The following is a 14700-nucleotide window of genomic DNA, read 5'->3' as shown; positions in this document are numbered from 1 at the left end:
AGTGGCCAGTCGCTACATCCTTTTTCACGCAACCACAGAATAGCCGCTTTTCCACTGTCGGGCCAGTGCGAGCCAGGGCTTTCAGCGGGCCAGGCTAGGCTAATAGCCCTGGACTTGTAGCACCGAGCCCAAAATCACGCTGCATTTCCACCGTCGGGCCAGAAGCTCCGCAGCGCTTCACTAAAACCCGCCCGTAACACGCCTCTCTGGAACAACGTCACACAAAGTTTTATCAGAAAAATAATCAAAGAAATCACTGGAAACTAGCGAGATCGTAAAGTGAACATGATAAAAGCAGGCGTTTGTTGCCGTTTTGTTGTTTACTTAAAGATTTAAAAACCCAAGCATCGATGTTTTACCAAACAAATTGATCATAATGAATTAATTTGTGTCAAGATTAAACATTAGTCACAGAAATAAAGTGGTATTTACTGTTATTTCACAAAAGAAAGAGGACACACGCACTTATTCAGTCGCGTCTGTTTATTTTTTTATAGTCATGGGACAGTATGTTTACATCACATTTACAAAGAATGATAATTTCTACAAATTTTCCACCAAAAATACGACCCGAGGAGCTTTAGCACTCTCTCCAGTGACGTCCCAACAGTTATATTTTCAATCTGAGAAACAGAGGAATGCCGAAAAACTGGAGTTGCTTTATTTTATGAAATATGCAGAGCTAAATATGGATATCAGACAGTCCGTTAAGAGATGAGACGTGCTGACAAATAAATGGTGATCAGAATCCACATCGTATCACAAACAGAAGTTATTTCAAACACTTGCTGCTGTCTGAAAGTGAGTTTTGAGCTAAAATATTTTTAAAAGTCTTTAATGCTGATGTTATCTCTTCACCTACATGTAATCATCCATGGCGCATCCGTCTCCACACACAGATTAACACCGCCTTTGTTCGTAACCACTCCCTCAAGCCCGAGCTGGCCCGCTTTGGACCAAGGTATTTGACGGGCCGAAAAACCCTGGCCGTTGGCCCCGAGGAAGCCCCGACGAGGCACGATCAAGCCCCGGAAGTGACAGTGGAAACGCGACTGGCACGCACTAGCACGCCTGCTTTAGGCCCGACAGTGGAAACGCGGCTCATGAGCTCTTATATATGTGTGCCGAGTTTCGTTAAAATACCTCATTCCATTCACAAGTTATAGGCTAGCTATTTTAGTAAAAGTGGCTTCAAACGTTTTTAGACCGTGAATTCAACTTCAACTTTTTTTTTTGGTAATTATTGACAATCTGAGAGAATCTTGCTGCACTGGTTTGGTTTCGATCGGGCCAAAAACCTAGGGCTAGTTTGTAAAAGTAGGTTTTTAAAAAAATTAAAAAATGTCCATTGTCCACTTGAGCCTAGCCTACGCTTAATGGTTTTGGAGTTATGACCGATTTCATACTTTTCTCCACTGTAGCGCCCCTGTCAGGCTGATTGGTGACGTTGTAGGAGGTGTGAGTACTACCATCCCTCAAAGTTTCAAATCTCTACGACTTGCGGTTTGGTCTGCCTGATCACTTTTAGGGGAGAATGCTGATCCTTGGAAATTTTAACAATTACAATAGGGTTTCAGAGCTACACGCTTGAACCCCTAATTAAACTAAATTAACTACTTTTCATGAATTTCATTAAAATTATAAGACAAGGAAAGTTTTATTACTTTGACATTTTTGCCTAGTTAAACAGTCTCCTGGACATTTTGTAGATGCCCCCCAAAAATGAAATTAATTTTAATTCAGAAATTAAAAACATGGTCATCAGAAGACGTGATAGATCTGGGGAAGAAGTGTAGAATTACAGTGCTGTAATTTTACCTAAACACAAAGTATTGTAAGTAAAGACATTTGCTAAAATATAATTATGCTTAACAGTAAATATCATTGTCAATACATGTAAAGCAGCTATTTATATTTGTCTTCAGCAGTAAATGGTCTTTGACAAAGAAATCTCAGCCTAAAGTTGAAAATTAAAAAGCTTAATTTTGTTGTTCTTCAGGGGGGCTGTATTACAGAAACATCCTAACTTAGAATCTGTTTAGTAACCATGGTAATTTCATTTAGGAAATTGATATTTTTCAAATCTTATTTGAAGAATTAAGTTAGGAAGTTTCTGTAATGCATCCCCAGGAAAGCAAAGATATAATATGGATTAAGGATAGGACATGGATTCATGTCCATGTTGAGGTAACTGTGCGAGATGAGGAAAGATTGAGGGCGGAAGAGGCAGGCTTTGTGTCCGTAAGAGGGAAAAGCGAGCAAAGTTCCATGTTTAACGTGCAGTGGAAAAGTGGAATGTGCTGACATGGCACTTCGTCTGAACTCCAAAATTAATAATCAGACGTGGTTTAGCCTTGCACTGCCAGGAGGCGAAGGCAGCCAAGCTCTGGCCTCTTTGTGGTGGGCCTGAAAAGGAGGGTCTGGCACACGGCCAGTGGGGTTTTGCTTGTTCAGGATTTTTGATTAAATCGTTTATTGTGCTCCACTCACGCAAAGGGCCAAGGCAGAGCTCGCTCCAGAAGGGGTGGAATAAGACAGGAGGAAACAGAGGGCTTTTTTCACCAGTAAAAAGCTTTTGTATGATAAAGACATTTCTTTTTCTTTGTTTTCTTGAGTGTAGCTCTGTCCAATTTTTTTATTTTTTTACTATTTAATTTAAGTAGACGCATTAGAATGCATTACAAATGTTATTTTAATTAGCTTTTGTTTAAGGTTTTTGAATGAATGCAAAAGGTTTTTTTTTTTTTGGTTTTTTTTAACCAATAGAACAAGCAAGGGAGGAAGTACAATATAAAAAACCATATGCAATTATACATCCCACAGTCATCACTCTCCTAAGACAGAAGAGAAGTGGGAGACGTGGCCTGCATTGAGTTCAGCACTGGGTCTGAAGTCTGAGGTGCAAAAATACCCAGATTTTATAGAATAGCCTTCTCATTATATCAGCCTTCCCCGCTAGACAGTTGCTGCTTTTGGCAGCTTTAGTATTCCACGAAGGACTGCACATTTAGCGCTATATTTAAAAAAGGTAACATGCAAGTCAAAGTCAAATTTAAAACATTGGCCTCGGGACACTGAGTCACAACAGTAGGTAGAGAAGGCTGTAATCTTGCAAACCACAATTCAAAAATGAGAAAGAAGAGTGCCAGAGTAAATGCTGGTGTTAAGACACATTTTACTTAGGAATTGGTTTTTACATTATTTAAGGCATTCATTTTATTTATAAAAAAGAGTACTGTCAAATGTGATCCCACGGGTCAATGACATGATGCTCTATTAATTTCTTAAAAATACATTAAAATGCAATTCATTCATACGGTAAATTGAATACATCTTCAATGATAAACATGTTTTTAATTTCTCTTAATTTTACTTTCTAATTACAATTCACTCTGATCATTTTTCTAGGGCATAAAAACAAAAATGTTGGTGATACAACTGTCCTGACAACTGTCTCATAATAAAGAGAAAACCAACTTATGAAAAGAAAACCGTATTAAGAAGTTTGGCATAATCTTGTATGATTTCTTAGAGAAAAAAATCCTGCTGAGTAATATTTGAAAAACGTTTGTCCTTCAAATCAAAGTTATGTGGTGCACGAATATGGATAAATTGAGAATCACGATTTTTTGTTTCAAATAAAGATCACGATTCTGAACAGACAAGAGACACCTAAACAAAATGACATGTAATTTACTAGAGGTTCTGACAAAATGGTAATTGCTGCAGTCTATTTAAAATGTTTAATTAATTTGAATGAATTATTTTTCAGTGACATACATTTTAAGTCACCACCTAGTGGCGGAAAGAAGTAATCGATACAGTCGTTGATACAATTAGGGTCAGTTGTGGCCTAATGGTTAGAGAGTCAGATTTGTAACCCGAAGATCGCGGGTTTGAGTCTCAGTACTGGCAGGAAATGTAGGTGCACGAGTGAATGAACGGTGCTCTCTTCCACTCTTATTACCCACAACTGAAAGGGATAGTTCACCCAAAAATGGAAATGTGATGTTTATCTGCTTACCCCCAGGGCATCCAAGATGTAGGTGACTTTGTTTCTTCAGTAGAACACAAATGAGGATTTTTAACTCCAACCGTTGCGGTCTGTCAGTCGTATAATGCACGTCAATGGGAACTCCATCTATAAGAGTAAAAAAAACATGCACAGACAAATCCAAATTAAACCCTGCGGCTCGTGACGACACACTGATGTCCTAAGATGCGAAACGATCGGTTTGTGCGAGAAACCGAACAGTATTTATATAATTTTTTACCTCTAAAACACTACTATGTCCAACTGCCTTGCGCATCCGGTTGGTGAGGTCTGAAAACGCGTTCTGATGATGAAAGTGATGTCTTGCGCTTATACTTCAATGAGTGCGAGAGATCACTTCCATTGTCAAAGCGCGTTCAGACCTCACCAACTGGATGTGCAAGGCAGTTGGACATAGTGGTGTTTTAGAGGTAAAAAATGATATAAATACTGTTCGGTATTTATATCCATAAAAGCTATAAACTTTTATCCCAGTACTTCTGTGATCATTTGAATATTTGTAACACAGAAATAACAATACTGTGTAGTTGAAAAGACTGTTTGTGAAGGTGTTTGCTTTCTATGGGGCAGCGCCAACGCAGATTTAAATGTTTTTTTTTTTCTTTATCTTGGACACCCTTATTTGTCATGGACCCCTATACAAAATGTTCAGTGAGTGATGTATTTTTGTTGTTTTTGATGTTCATTAAATAAGGTTCTTATTATTTTCAGCTGTTTTTTAGAAACATATAAGCTGAGGTTTGATTGAAATTCTCCTTTTTCTCTGCCGTTTCAGTTGCTCCAGACCTGGACTTGACCAAACAGTTCACACACCTGGAAACTGCTCCCCCTAATCTTATTAAGTTGGTTGAAGCAATTGAGCAAACAGGTAATACTTCTGTGTTATTGAATGTCATGTAAAGAGCTTTATTGTTTGTGGTTTGTTCGTTAGAGAACCTGACACATGATATGAAGCGTGCAAATCCAGAGCGAGCAGGAGTCCCTGCAGAGTGCCTCCGGCCACAAAAAAGAACGAAAATAAATACGGTTACTTTGGATTTCTTTTTTTAATTGATTGTATTTTTAATAGATATTTCCACATTGAAAATAATATTGGAAGCAGAGGTGTGAAAAATGTTTGTTATTGCACCATATGGCAGTTATTACCATCCAGATTTCCTCTATCGCTGTGAGCCGTCCCCTCTCTTTCCTCCCTGAGTGAGAGACTGAGTGACGCTCAGACTGTCTGGCTTGATTGAAGCCGTCTTCTCACTTCTTCACAGACTAAAGCAGAGCTCAGGGATTCAGCTGGGCTGTTTTCCCAGTTCTCCCGATAGCGTGACTGAATATATTTATATCTCCAGGCTTTTACATTTAATGTTTAGATGTAACTGCTTCTCTAATCCAAGCTGGCATGGAAGATCTATTTTTGAGAGATGAGCTAACGCCTCGATTTTCTGCTAGGTCTGGACTCTAGGACACTATACAGGACATCTACTGCTTCAGCCTCTGACAGTCAACGACAGAGCCTCGCTGGTAAGTTAAATCTGCAGTCCTCGTCTTCTCTTGCACAGAAGTGGAAAAGTTCTATTCACATACTTGGAAACATATATAAACATATTTGATTGCTTTAGTGTTTTTGCATGTTATTCTTAGTCTTTCTGTATGTCTCATTTTAGTGTAGATATTAGCTTGTGTGCGTTAAATATTTTCTTTATTTAAGCAGGTTGGTTATTGATAATGTTGTTTTTCAGCTGTAACATTGCTAAGAAATTTAAAAATATATATTTTAAATGTAACTTTCAATTAAATTATTACATTGAAAAAAAAAAACATTGCATTAAATCATAAAAATACAAAATATAAGCATTTTTATTAGTGGTCTCATTTTTTTAAAGGTGACCTATTGTGCCCCTTTTTACCAGATGTAATCTGTCTTAGGCGTTTTTATTATACCATATTTTAACTGCCTATTTTTGGGTGGAAGAAAAATGTGCTGATTTGGTCTGTGTACCTTTAAATGCAAATGAGCTTGTGCTCCCTGCGCCCAAGCTTGCGATTCCAGTACACTGAGGCATAAATAATACAGGAGAAGCTCACACAGCAAATATAACTCTGAAAATGGATTATTACAAACTGTGATGCAGCATATCAGATCACGTAGGTATGGTATGTATTTTGTGGATGTTTGCTTACATTCAATTCTGAATGAGTTTGATAGCATGCTGCACTGCTAACGTGGCTAAAGCTACACACTGTTAGAGAGACTCAATAAGAATGGAGATGCGTTTATGAATTATACAGACAGCAAGCGTTTTCGGGTTAAGTTTTAAAAATAACGAAATGGCTCTGGTCTCCGTGAATACAGTAAGAAACAATGGTAAATTTAGCCACATTTAACAGTACATTAGCAACGTGCTAACTAAACACATTCAGGAAGACAATTTGCAAGCATCACGAAATATATATGAAATTGGATCATGAACAGTTGGTATCGTTTCATCTTTGAGAATCAACTTCTGTGCAAATCCTGTGTTTTGCTGACCCTCGTGTGCAAAGCAGTCTGGTGTAAAATGACTTGCACATACTGGTATATGAATTTATCTGGATACATTCCCTTCGTAAATAAAATTACACCACTGCGTCCTTAGTGGCTCAGATGCCAGGAGTTTATGGAGACTATATGTTTACTATTATAGCCGTTAACAGATCAGTGATAATGTTTACATAGCTGACACATATCACAAGCTCAGAGACGGTCGTTCTTGAGTGCTGCTGTCCTGCAGAGATTTGCTCCGACCCAACTCGCCTTCCTTTACATAGCTTTAGTAATCCTGAAGACATTCAAGTGTGTTTGATCAGGGTTGTAGCTAAACTGTGCAGGACAGCTGCACTCCAGGACCATTGTGGTTACACTTTTGTCGCTTGCGAAAACAAAATGGCGGTGCCGTGGGTGGAAACATACAGATTCAGGGGGCGGTAATTTTATAATAAGATCCCCTTCCTACGTCACAAGGGGAGCGAAATCTGAACGGCTCATTTTTTCACATGCTTGTAGAGAAAGGCTTACCAAAGTCACTGGGTTGTCCTTTTTCACATTTTCTGGTTTGGTAGATGCACCAGGGACCCGATTATAGCACTTAAACACGGAAAATGTTCTATATAACATATAAACGTAATCACAAAAGCGTGATAACTAGGAGTGAGAAGGCAAAATAAGGGTAGGATAAAGTTACCCAGCGATTAGCTATTTAGTTAAAATAAGTACCAACACATTTATGTAACTCTAATATGCTTGAAAGGGATGTATTGGATTAGATCTAATGTGTGTACATCATGATGTGACTGTTCATTTGTCCTGTGCAGAGCTGCAGGAGTTGGACGTGGGACAGTGGGACATTCATGCACTCTCGGACGCTCTTATTCGGTACCTGCAGGAACTTCCTGCCCCCATCATCCCTCCCTCTGTTTATACAGACCTTCAGGCAGCAGTGCAACTAGAATCAGGTATGTGCCACTTTTCACTCATCCGTGCAGGCCGAAAGAGAACCGTGTATAGAAAGTAACAGAATTATATGAACTCCGCGAACAAACAGCTCAAATGTGCTGAGTGTCTGCCCTGTCTTTGCCTGTGCATCTGATGACGCATGCGCTCATGGTGATGTCATTCATGAATAGACGTTCCCTCCGTGAGGAGACGAGAGCAGCTGTTGGAGGTACTGGGGAAGCCTGAAGTTCCACTGCAAAACCTCCTGACGCTGCATTATTTGCTGAGACACCTGGAAAAGGTCTGCCAGTACGCGGAGCACAACGGCCTCGACATTCACACCCTCTGCCAAATTTTTGGCCCTCTGCTGATCAGGGGCCCTGTGAGCGGGTGAGTGTGCTGTTTCGTTTCTTTGATTTCTATTGGCTGGAGACAAATTCTGGAAATGTATTGCTGAAAATTAGCACATGTGCAAACTATCTCCATTTCTATGTGTTTGATTTACAGGTCAGAGGAAGATGAGGGGTTTCCTGCGGTTGCAGTTGAGAGACTTCTTTTGGAGAAAATTTGGGAACAAGAGCCGACTCCTCCCGGTGAGTTACCTGCCATTTTTGCTATTGAATATAATAGTAATGCTTTTAATTCACAGTTGTCGGGGAGATCTACCAGGGCCCTGCAGTGAGCTAGAGTTGTCTGTGTTTTCAAACCTTTTGATACCAAATATGATTATCCATGTTAGGGACCCCATCTTTAACCTTTTGAGTACACATATGGGATTTTTATTTCTGTGCCCCTGAGAGTACGGTCCCACATATGGGATTTATAACGTTCAGTGACGTCACATAACTGCCAGATTCAAACTGTGCTTTCGCGCTTTGGCTGCGAGACGGACTCGCTCAGCGCTTGTCAAATATCACAACTATGCAGTGTTTTCAGTCAGTCAGACTGATGTCAGACATCAGTGGAAGCAGCAATAACAATCCATTCAAATATAATTTGCTGACATTTATTCATATCAGACACACATAATGGGCCTAAGTAACTATAAAGTTTACTCTATTATACTTCCAGTTCACCAGCCACTTACCTGCATATATTTTGGGAGAAACTGATGAATTCACCTGCTGTAAATCCGACTGACAGGACTCTGCGAACTGCGGGGCAAACTAAGATGGCGGTGCCCATATCGCATTATAGATTAAGATAAAGATCATTTATAAAGGTTTTTAAACGACAAAACACACTCACTTGCACATATTTGAGAATCGGAATATCAAATAGTTGATGACATGGTAAGCAAGTTTGTGAATATTTTAAATAAAAAAGGAAAAACAAAATAATAGCGATCCATCTGTCATACAGTGTTATTGTGGCTGCGTTCAGTGTATGTGACATGCATGACACGTCGCCATGGAAACAATAAGGCCAAACGTTCTAAAATAACGGTCGCCTTAAAAAAACTCACTCTGGGGGGTCAGTTAGAATATTTTACACTCACGCTTGAAAGGGTTAAAATATAAAGGCAGCTATATTCTGTATCATATTTAAATAGCGTTAAATAATTGGCTTTTATATTGTGATGTTAAAGTAAAGCCAAAGCAAATTATTAAAATATAATCTGGAAAAGATTTACTTTATTTACTAAGTAGTGTATCTTTTTTTACCTTCTATTAGCAATGTACAGAAAACATGAAGTGAAACATTAAATTAATTTGAATAATGTTGTATTTGACAATAAATATTGTTTGCCGAAGTTAAAAGCGACAGTGGTCCAGTAACTCCCTATGGATGCAGCCTTGGTTACACTTCTATAAACAATGCTATTTCAGTTTTTCCCTTTTTGTTTAGCTGCATATTTTTAAACATTTATTTATTTTGCAATACTGCCCGCTTCCATTATAAGAGTATTTACAGTAAACTTGCCTATTTTTTACAATGAGGAATGTGTTAAATTATTGTGGTAATCAACAACATGTCACAGATGCAGTATACACACACATCCGAGTATGTGAGCGAAGCGGAGCGATGCTCTTCTTAATACTGCACTGGACCAAGCCAATCCTCCACTCATGTACCGCTCACACTCAGCGGTTAAACAACGTTCGCTCAAATCCCGCTCTGACATTGAATTTCTCTGTACTATACGTCTTTCTGTTTGTACTGAATTTCTTGAATAAATGTTTCAATTACAGTAGGCCTATAGATAACAGTTATGATATTTGTGGCTCTAAAAGCAATATTTTATAAAATGGTATGCAATAAATAAATGTGACGTGACTTGACTTGGATAGTGCCGAATTGCAAACAAATTCACATCACTATGATCAGATTTTTTTTATTTTTTTTAAACTGCTGTTTTCTTACCTCTGTTATTTTTGTTGAATGTTTATTTTGTTATTGAGAGGAAAGCACACAGCACATATTTACAATATTCGTTCTAAATGGCGCTTTCATCAGTGTGGGCGGTTTTGGGGAGTTCGTTTACAGTATAGGGCCACGAAAGTATTTCAAACTTCTTTTTATCCACAAGCAAAAAAACAAAAATGAATCTTTGCTGACTCAGTTTCTCCACACTCCCTTTCAACTTTGATGTTTACTGTGCATTTAGGCTATGTACAAGGTTCGCAACTTCATTAAAACCATATTTGAACTCAATAACCTTAGACCTGCTATTTATTTCGCACATTCTCAGAAAGGTTTTTGTTTTTTAAAGTAATTAATACTTTTATTCATCAAGGATGGTTTAAATTTATCAAAAGTGACAGTACTAACATTACGTCACCTTGGAATTATAAGGTTCTATCTGACATTTTTGTCAAAATTGAGTTATTTGCGTATTCTTATTCTGTGACAACGTATTTACATTATGTGATGTTTGTGTACATATTGAGACTTTTTTTAGAAAACAAAAAGGGTTTATCCACAAAGGAGTATGGAATGCAAAAACTTTAAAGCTCAATATCTCAAAACTGCTCAGAATGCAGATAAAACCTTGAAATGTTTCTTGAGCAGCAGTCAAATCAGCATATTAGAATGATTTCTGAAGGATCATGTGACACTGAAAACTGGAGGAATGATGCTGAAAATTCAGCTTTGCCATGACAAAAAAAGAAGAAAAAAAAGAAAAGAAATCAAAACCCTGTAGTGCAGGCATAAAGTCTACTCCAGAAGAGAAAACATCTTGTCATTGCTAAATGACTAGGCTGGTAACTAAAAGGTTGCAGGGCTGATCCCTGAGCGATCACCATTACACCCTTGAGCAAGGCAGGTGGCTCCAGAGACACTGTTGCTGTAATATAACATTGCACGTTTCTATGGTGATGATGCATGAAAGTTGTAAAAGCAAATGTTGGCCCCAGTAGTGTGGGGATAAACAAAGATTTATTTATTTTAATCGTAAATATTTGTATCTTATTTGCCTTGTTTAATCAGCGCTCCCTCCTAAACCGCCCAAAGCCAAAGCCATGGCCTCATATGTGACCAATGGAAACGACAGCTTACTGAGTGATGCTGAATGGTACTGGGGAGACATTTCAAGGTAAACCACTGACATAATTAACAGGTCAGCTGTTATTAAGATCATCACACATTTCTGTGTATGATGAATCTCTGTTTGATGCACACGGGTTTAGAGAGGAGGTGAATGAGAAGATGAGAGACACTCCTGATGGTACGTTCCTGGTGCGGGACGCGTCAAGCAAAGTGCAGGGAGAGTACACCTTGACCCTCAGGTGAGCGCTCCCTCAGACCAAACTGCATTTTGTGTGATATCTAATAGGAGCTGAATACATTGCATAGGTGTGCTGCTGTATCATTTGTTTAATATGCATGATTACAAAGTGGAATTTCTAACAGGGACACAACATGATCAAAGCCTTGTGTTATTTATTCCAGGAAAGGAGGCAATAACAAACTGATCAAGGTTTTTCACCGCGGGGGGAAGTATGGATTCTCAGAACCGCTTACTTTTCTTTCTGTGGTGGAGCTCATCAACCACTATCGGCATGAGTCACTGACCCATTACAACGCCAAGCTGGACACTCGCCTGCTGTTCCCTGTGTCTAAATATCAGCAGGTGCGATGCCTCTGCTCTTCACAATGCTCAAACTGATGCAGTCTTTTCTGCACAGTCTTTGTTAATAGTATAATTTGCCTAAAATGACATTTGTCATTATTTACTCACCCTCATGATGTACCGAACCGATTTTTTTTAAAGAATATTCTTAAAGATGTTTTCCATACAATGACAGATTTTCAGTTTCCAAAAAAAACATAAAAACACCTTAAAGGTAGTCCACATGATGTTAGATTCACATTTAAATGTTTTAGTGACACTGTTTTAATTAGCTTTCTTGTAATAATAATAATAATAATAATAATAATAATAATATATAATACTAAATTTGTCATTAGAATTAATCACCAGCTTTAGAATTACTCCAACCCCTGCGTCCAATATGTTGTGCTTCATCTGGCTGTTGTGAACTCAGTATTAGAGATGCACCAATACTAAACATCTCCGCCGGTACCGATAGCCGATTATCCAGAAAGATATCTTCTGATATTGATAGTTTGATTTTCTTACGGAGAAAAAAAAACTCCCAACTAATGCTGGAAACTATACAGGGAAACCTCTCGTTTGGTATATTATTATAATATTAGAGGCTAAAATTAACAACAGAGCTTAAACTAGTATATTCAACTAAATATTCAATTTATTTTCAGATTTTATATTATTTTATACTTACACTTGTATACAAACATTTCAGTTTTTATTTAACTCAGTTGCATAAGGTAGTTTTTATAAACACTTGTCTTCATGACAAATTTATTCAAGCATACATATATAATTAACAGTAAATAAGCTCTATTCGATCTGGCGCTACAAATAATGGTAGGTGTTGGGGAAAACCACGAACCTAGTAACCCTGGCTTGAACTACGGTTGATTCATTGGGTCAAATAGAGTCTGCTTTAACATTGCTATTTTTTTTAAATTGTTTGTTTTTTATTGTCACGTAACCTTTGACAGCCCTAAATTCAACACAAGAGACATTTTCTTCACACACAGTATGAGTTGCAGTCTGAACACATTTTTCCACCCCATTTTGATTGACAGGATATAATTGGCCCTGATCATCGGCTGTTTTTAAACAATCGGCCAGTGGCCAATAGTGAAAATAATTGCTTTTATTGGTCGTTACCGATTATGGGCCAATACATCGGTGCATTCCAACGCAATAGTGTGTCTTATGTAATTGCACCTTAAAAGAACGTGTCTGACTGGGGTCAGATGAAAAGGCCTTGATATACATCAAGTGAAATCAAAGTGTCATTTTGAACAAAATCTGTCCCAAAAAGTTCATTTCAGTGGTTCGAATCATATCGGCAGCACAAATTTCCAGAAAAATTTGCACTGGCCATTAAACACCTTTGAACTGCCATTGGTCCATGGCAATTATGCTAAAGGTGGGTGTGGCCAGAGGCTCCACCTTCTTTGATGTGGAAATCTTTTCAGGTTCATTTGTTCACCTATTTGTCCACTCATAGCACACAGCACTTATTTAAAGGATTAATTCACTTCTGAATGAAAGATTCCTGATAATTTATTTACCCCCATGTCAAGGTGTTCGTGTCTTTTTCTTCAGTCGAAAAGAAATTAAGGTTTTTGAGGAAGACATTCCAGGATTCTTCTTCATATAGTGGTCTTCATTGGGTTTCACTGGGTTGAAGGTCCAAATTGCAGTTTCAGTGCAGCTTTAAAGGGCTCTACGCGATCCCAGGTGAGGAATAAGGGTCTTGTCTAGCGAAACGATTGGTCATTTAAAAAAAGAAAAAAAATGTATATACTTTTTACCACAAATGCTCGTCTTGCACTGCTTTGCGATGTGCCATGCATTACGTTGAAAGGTCACGCGTGACGTAGCCGGAAGTACCGTAGTAGGGCAAAACTTCATCTAATTTTTTCCTCCAACTTCAAACCCGTTCGATATCATTGTTTTACCTTTTTTTTGTAAAGGGCGTTTGGCTTAATCTTTGGACGTTCGCTTTGTAGACACCGGATCGGTACTTCCGCCTACGTCACGCGTGACCTTTGTAACATGATTACGTCATGCGTGTGAATCGCAGAGCTAGTGCAAGATGAGCATTTGTGGTTAAAAAGTATATAAATTTTTATTTTTTTTAGAAAATGACTGATCGTTTCACTAGATAAGACCCCTATTCCTTGTCTGGGATTGTGTAGAGCCCTTTGAAGCTGCATTGAAACTGCAATTTGGACCTTGCACCCGGTGAACCCCACTGAAGTCCACTATATGGAGAAGAATCCTGGAATGTTTTTCTCAAAAACCTTAATTTCTTTTCGCCTGAAGAAAGAAAGACATGAACATCTTGGATGACATGAGGGTGAGTAAATTATCAGGAAATTTTCATTCAGAAGTGAACTAATCCTTTAAATAGTCTGGGCAGCATCTGACTGTTCGCAAACTATATGGCTTTGCGCAGAGAGTAAATTGGGACCTTAATTATACAAACTTCCTTAAGACCGATTAGTAGAGATGTGCAAAACTATATTAAAATCGACTAGTTGGTGGGTTGCCTAAGCAACTAGTCGATTTTAATATAGTTTTGTACATCTCTAGTTAACCATCTTGGTTGGAAAATAATGAATTCATTTTGGGGTAAATAAGGCTTGTGAACCCATCTTCTTGTGCTCTGCAGGATCAGGTGGTGAAAGAGGACAGTATTGAGGCAGTAGGAGAGCAGCTGAAGGTTTATCACGAGCAGTATCAGGAGAAAAGTCATGAATATGATGTACTGTATGAAGAATACACACGCACATCACAAGTAGGCTGTATTTCATCTCTCCTTCAAATGCACTGGGATCTAATTAACAGAGTCACTAACGGAGATGCTCTGTTCGTTCTCTCTCAGGAGCTGCAGATGAAGCGAACAGCCATAGAGGCCTTTAATGAGACCATCAAGATCTTTAAGGAGCAATGTGAGACCCAGGAGCGCCTCAGCAGAGAGAACATTGAGAAGTTTCGCAGAGAAGGCAATGACAAGGAGATTGAGAGGTAGTCTTGCTTTCCATTGCACATCACAGCACTATATCCATACAGTCCATTATTCCCTGGTGTTACTTTGAATTCGAGTCATGTTTTGCCTTCTATGTCAGAGGG

At 38.5% G+C, this 14700-nt stretch overlaps 1 protein-coding gene across 2 annotated transcripts in view; it reads left to right on the top strand.

The window, feature by feature from the left end:
• Positions 1–14700, top strand: part of pik3r2 (phosphoinositide-3-kinase, regulatory subunit 2 (beta)) — a 40779-nt gene that overhangs the window by 16266 nt on the left and 9813 nt on the right. For both annotated transcript variants that reach the window (XM_051875779.1, XM_051875787.1), the window contains exons 3-12: positions 4830–4922; positions 5498–5569; positions 7400–7540; positions 7712–7910; positions 8028–8113; positions 10953–11058; positions 11153–11251; positions 11415–11595; positions 14240–14365; positions 14453–14595. In XM_051875779.1, coding sequence (XP_051731739.1) covers positions 4830–4922; positions 5498–5569; positions 7400–7540; positions 7712–7910; positions 8028–8113; positions 10953–11058; positions 11153–11251; positions 11415–11595; positions 14240–14365; positions 14453–14595 — 1246 coding nt within the window. The remainder of the gene's footprint in view (positions 1–4829; positions 4923–5497; positions 5570–7399; positions 7541–7711; positions 7911–8027; positions 8114–10952; positions 11059–11152; positions 11252–11414; positions 11596–14239; positions 14366–14452; positions 14596–14700) is intronic.

This window comes from Ctenopharyngodon idella, chromosome 2 (genome assembly GCF_019924925.1).
Source record: "Ctenopharyngodon idella isolate HZGC_01 chromosome 2, HZGC01, whole genome shotgun sequence".
Taxonomy (NCBI): domain Eukaryota; kingdom Metazoa; phylum Chordata; class Actinopteri; order Cypriniformes; family Xenocyprididae; genus Ctenopharyngodon; species Ctenopharyngodon idella.
This window is presented reverse-complemented; position numbering and strand designations above follow the sequence as displayed.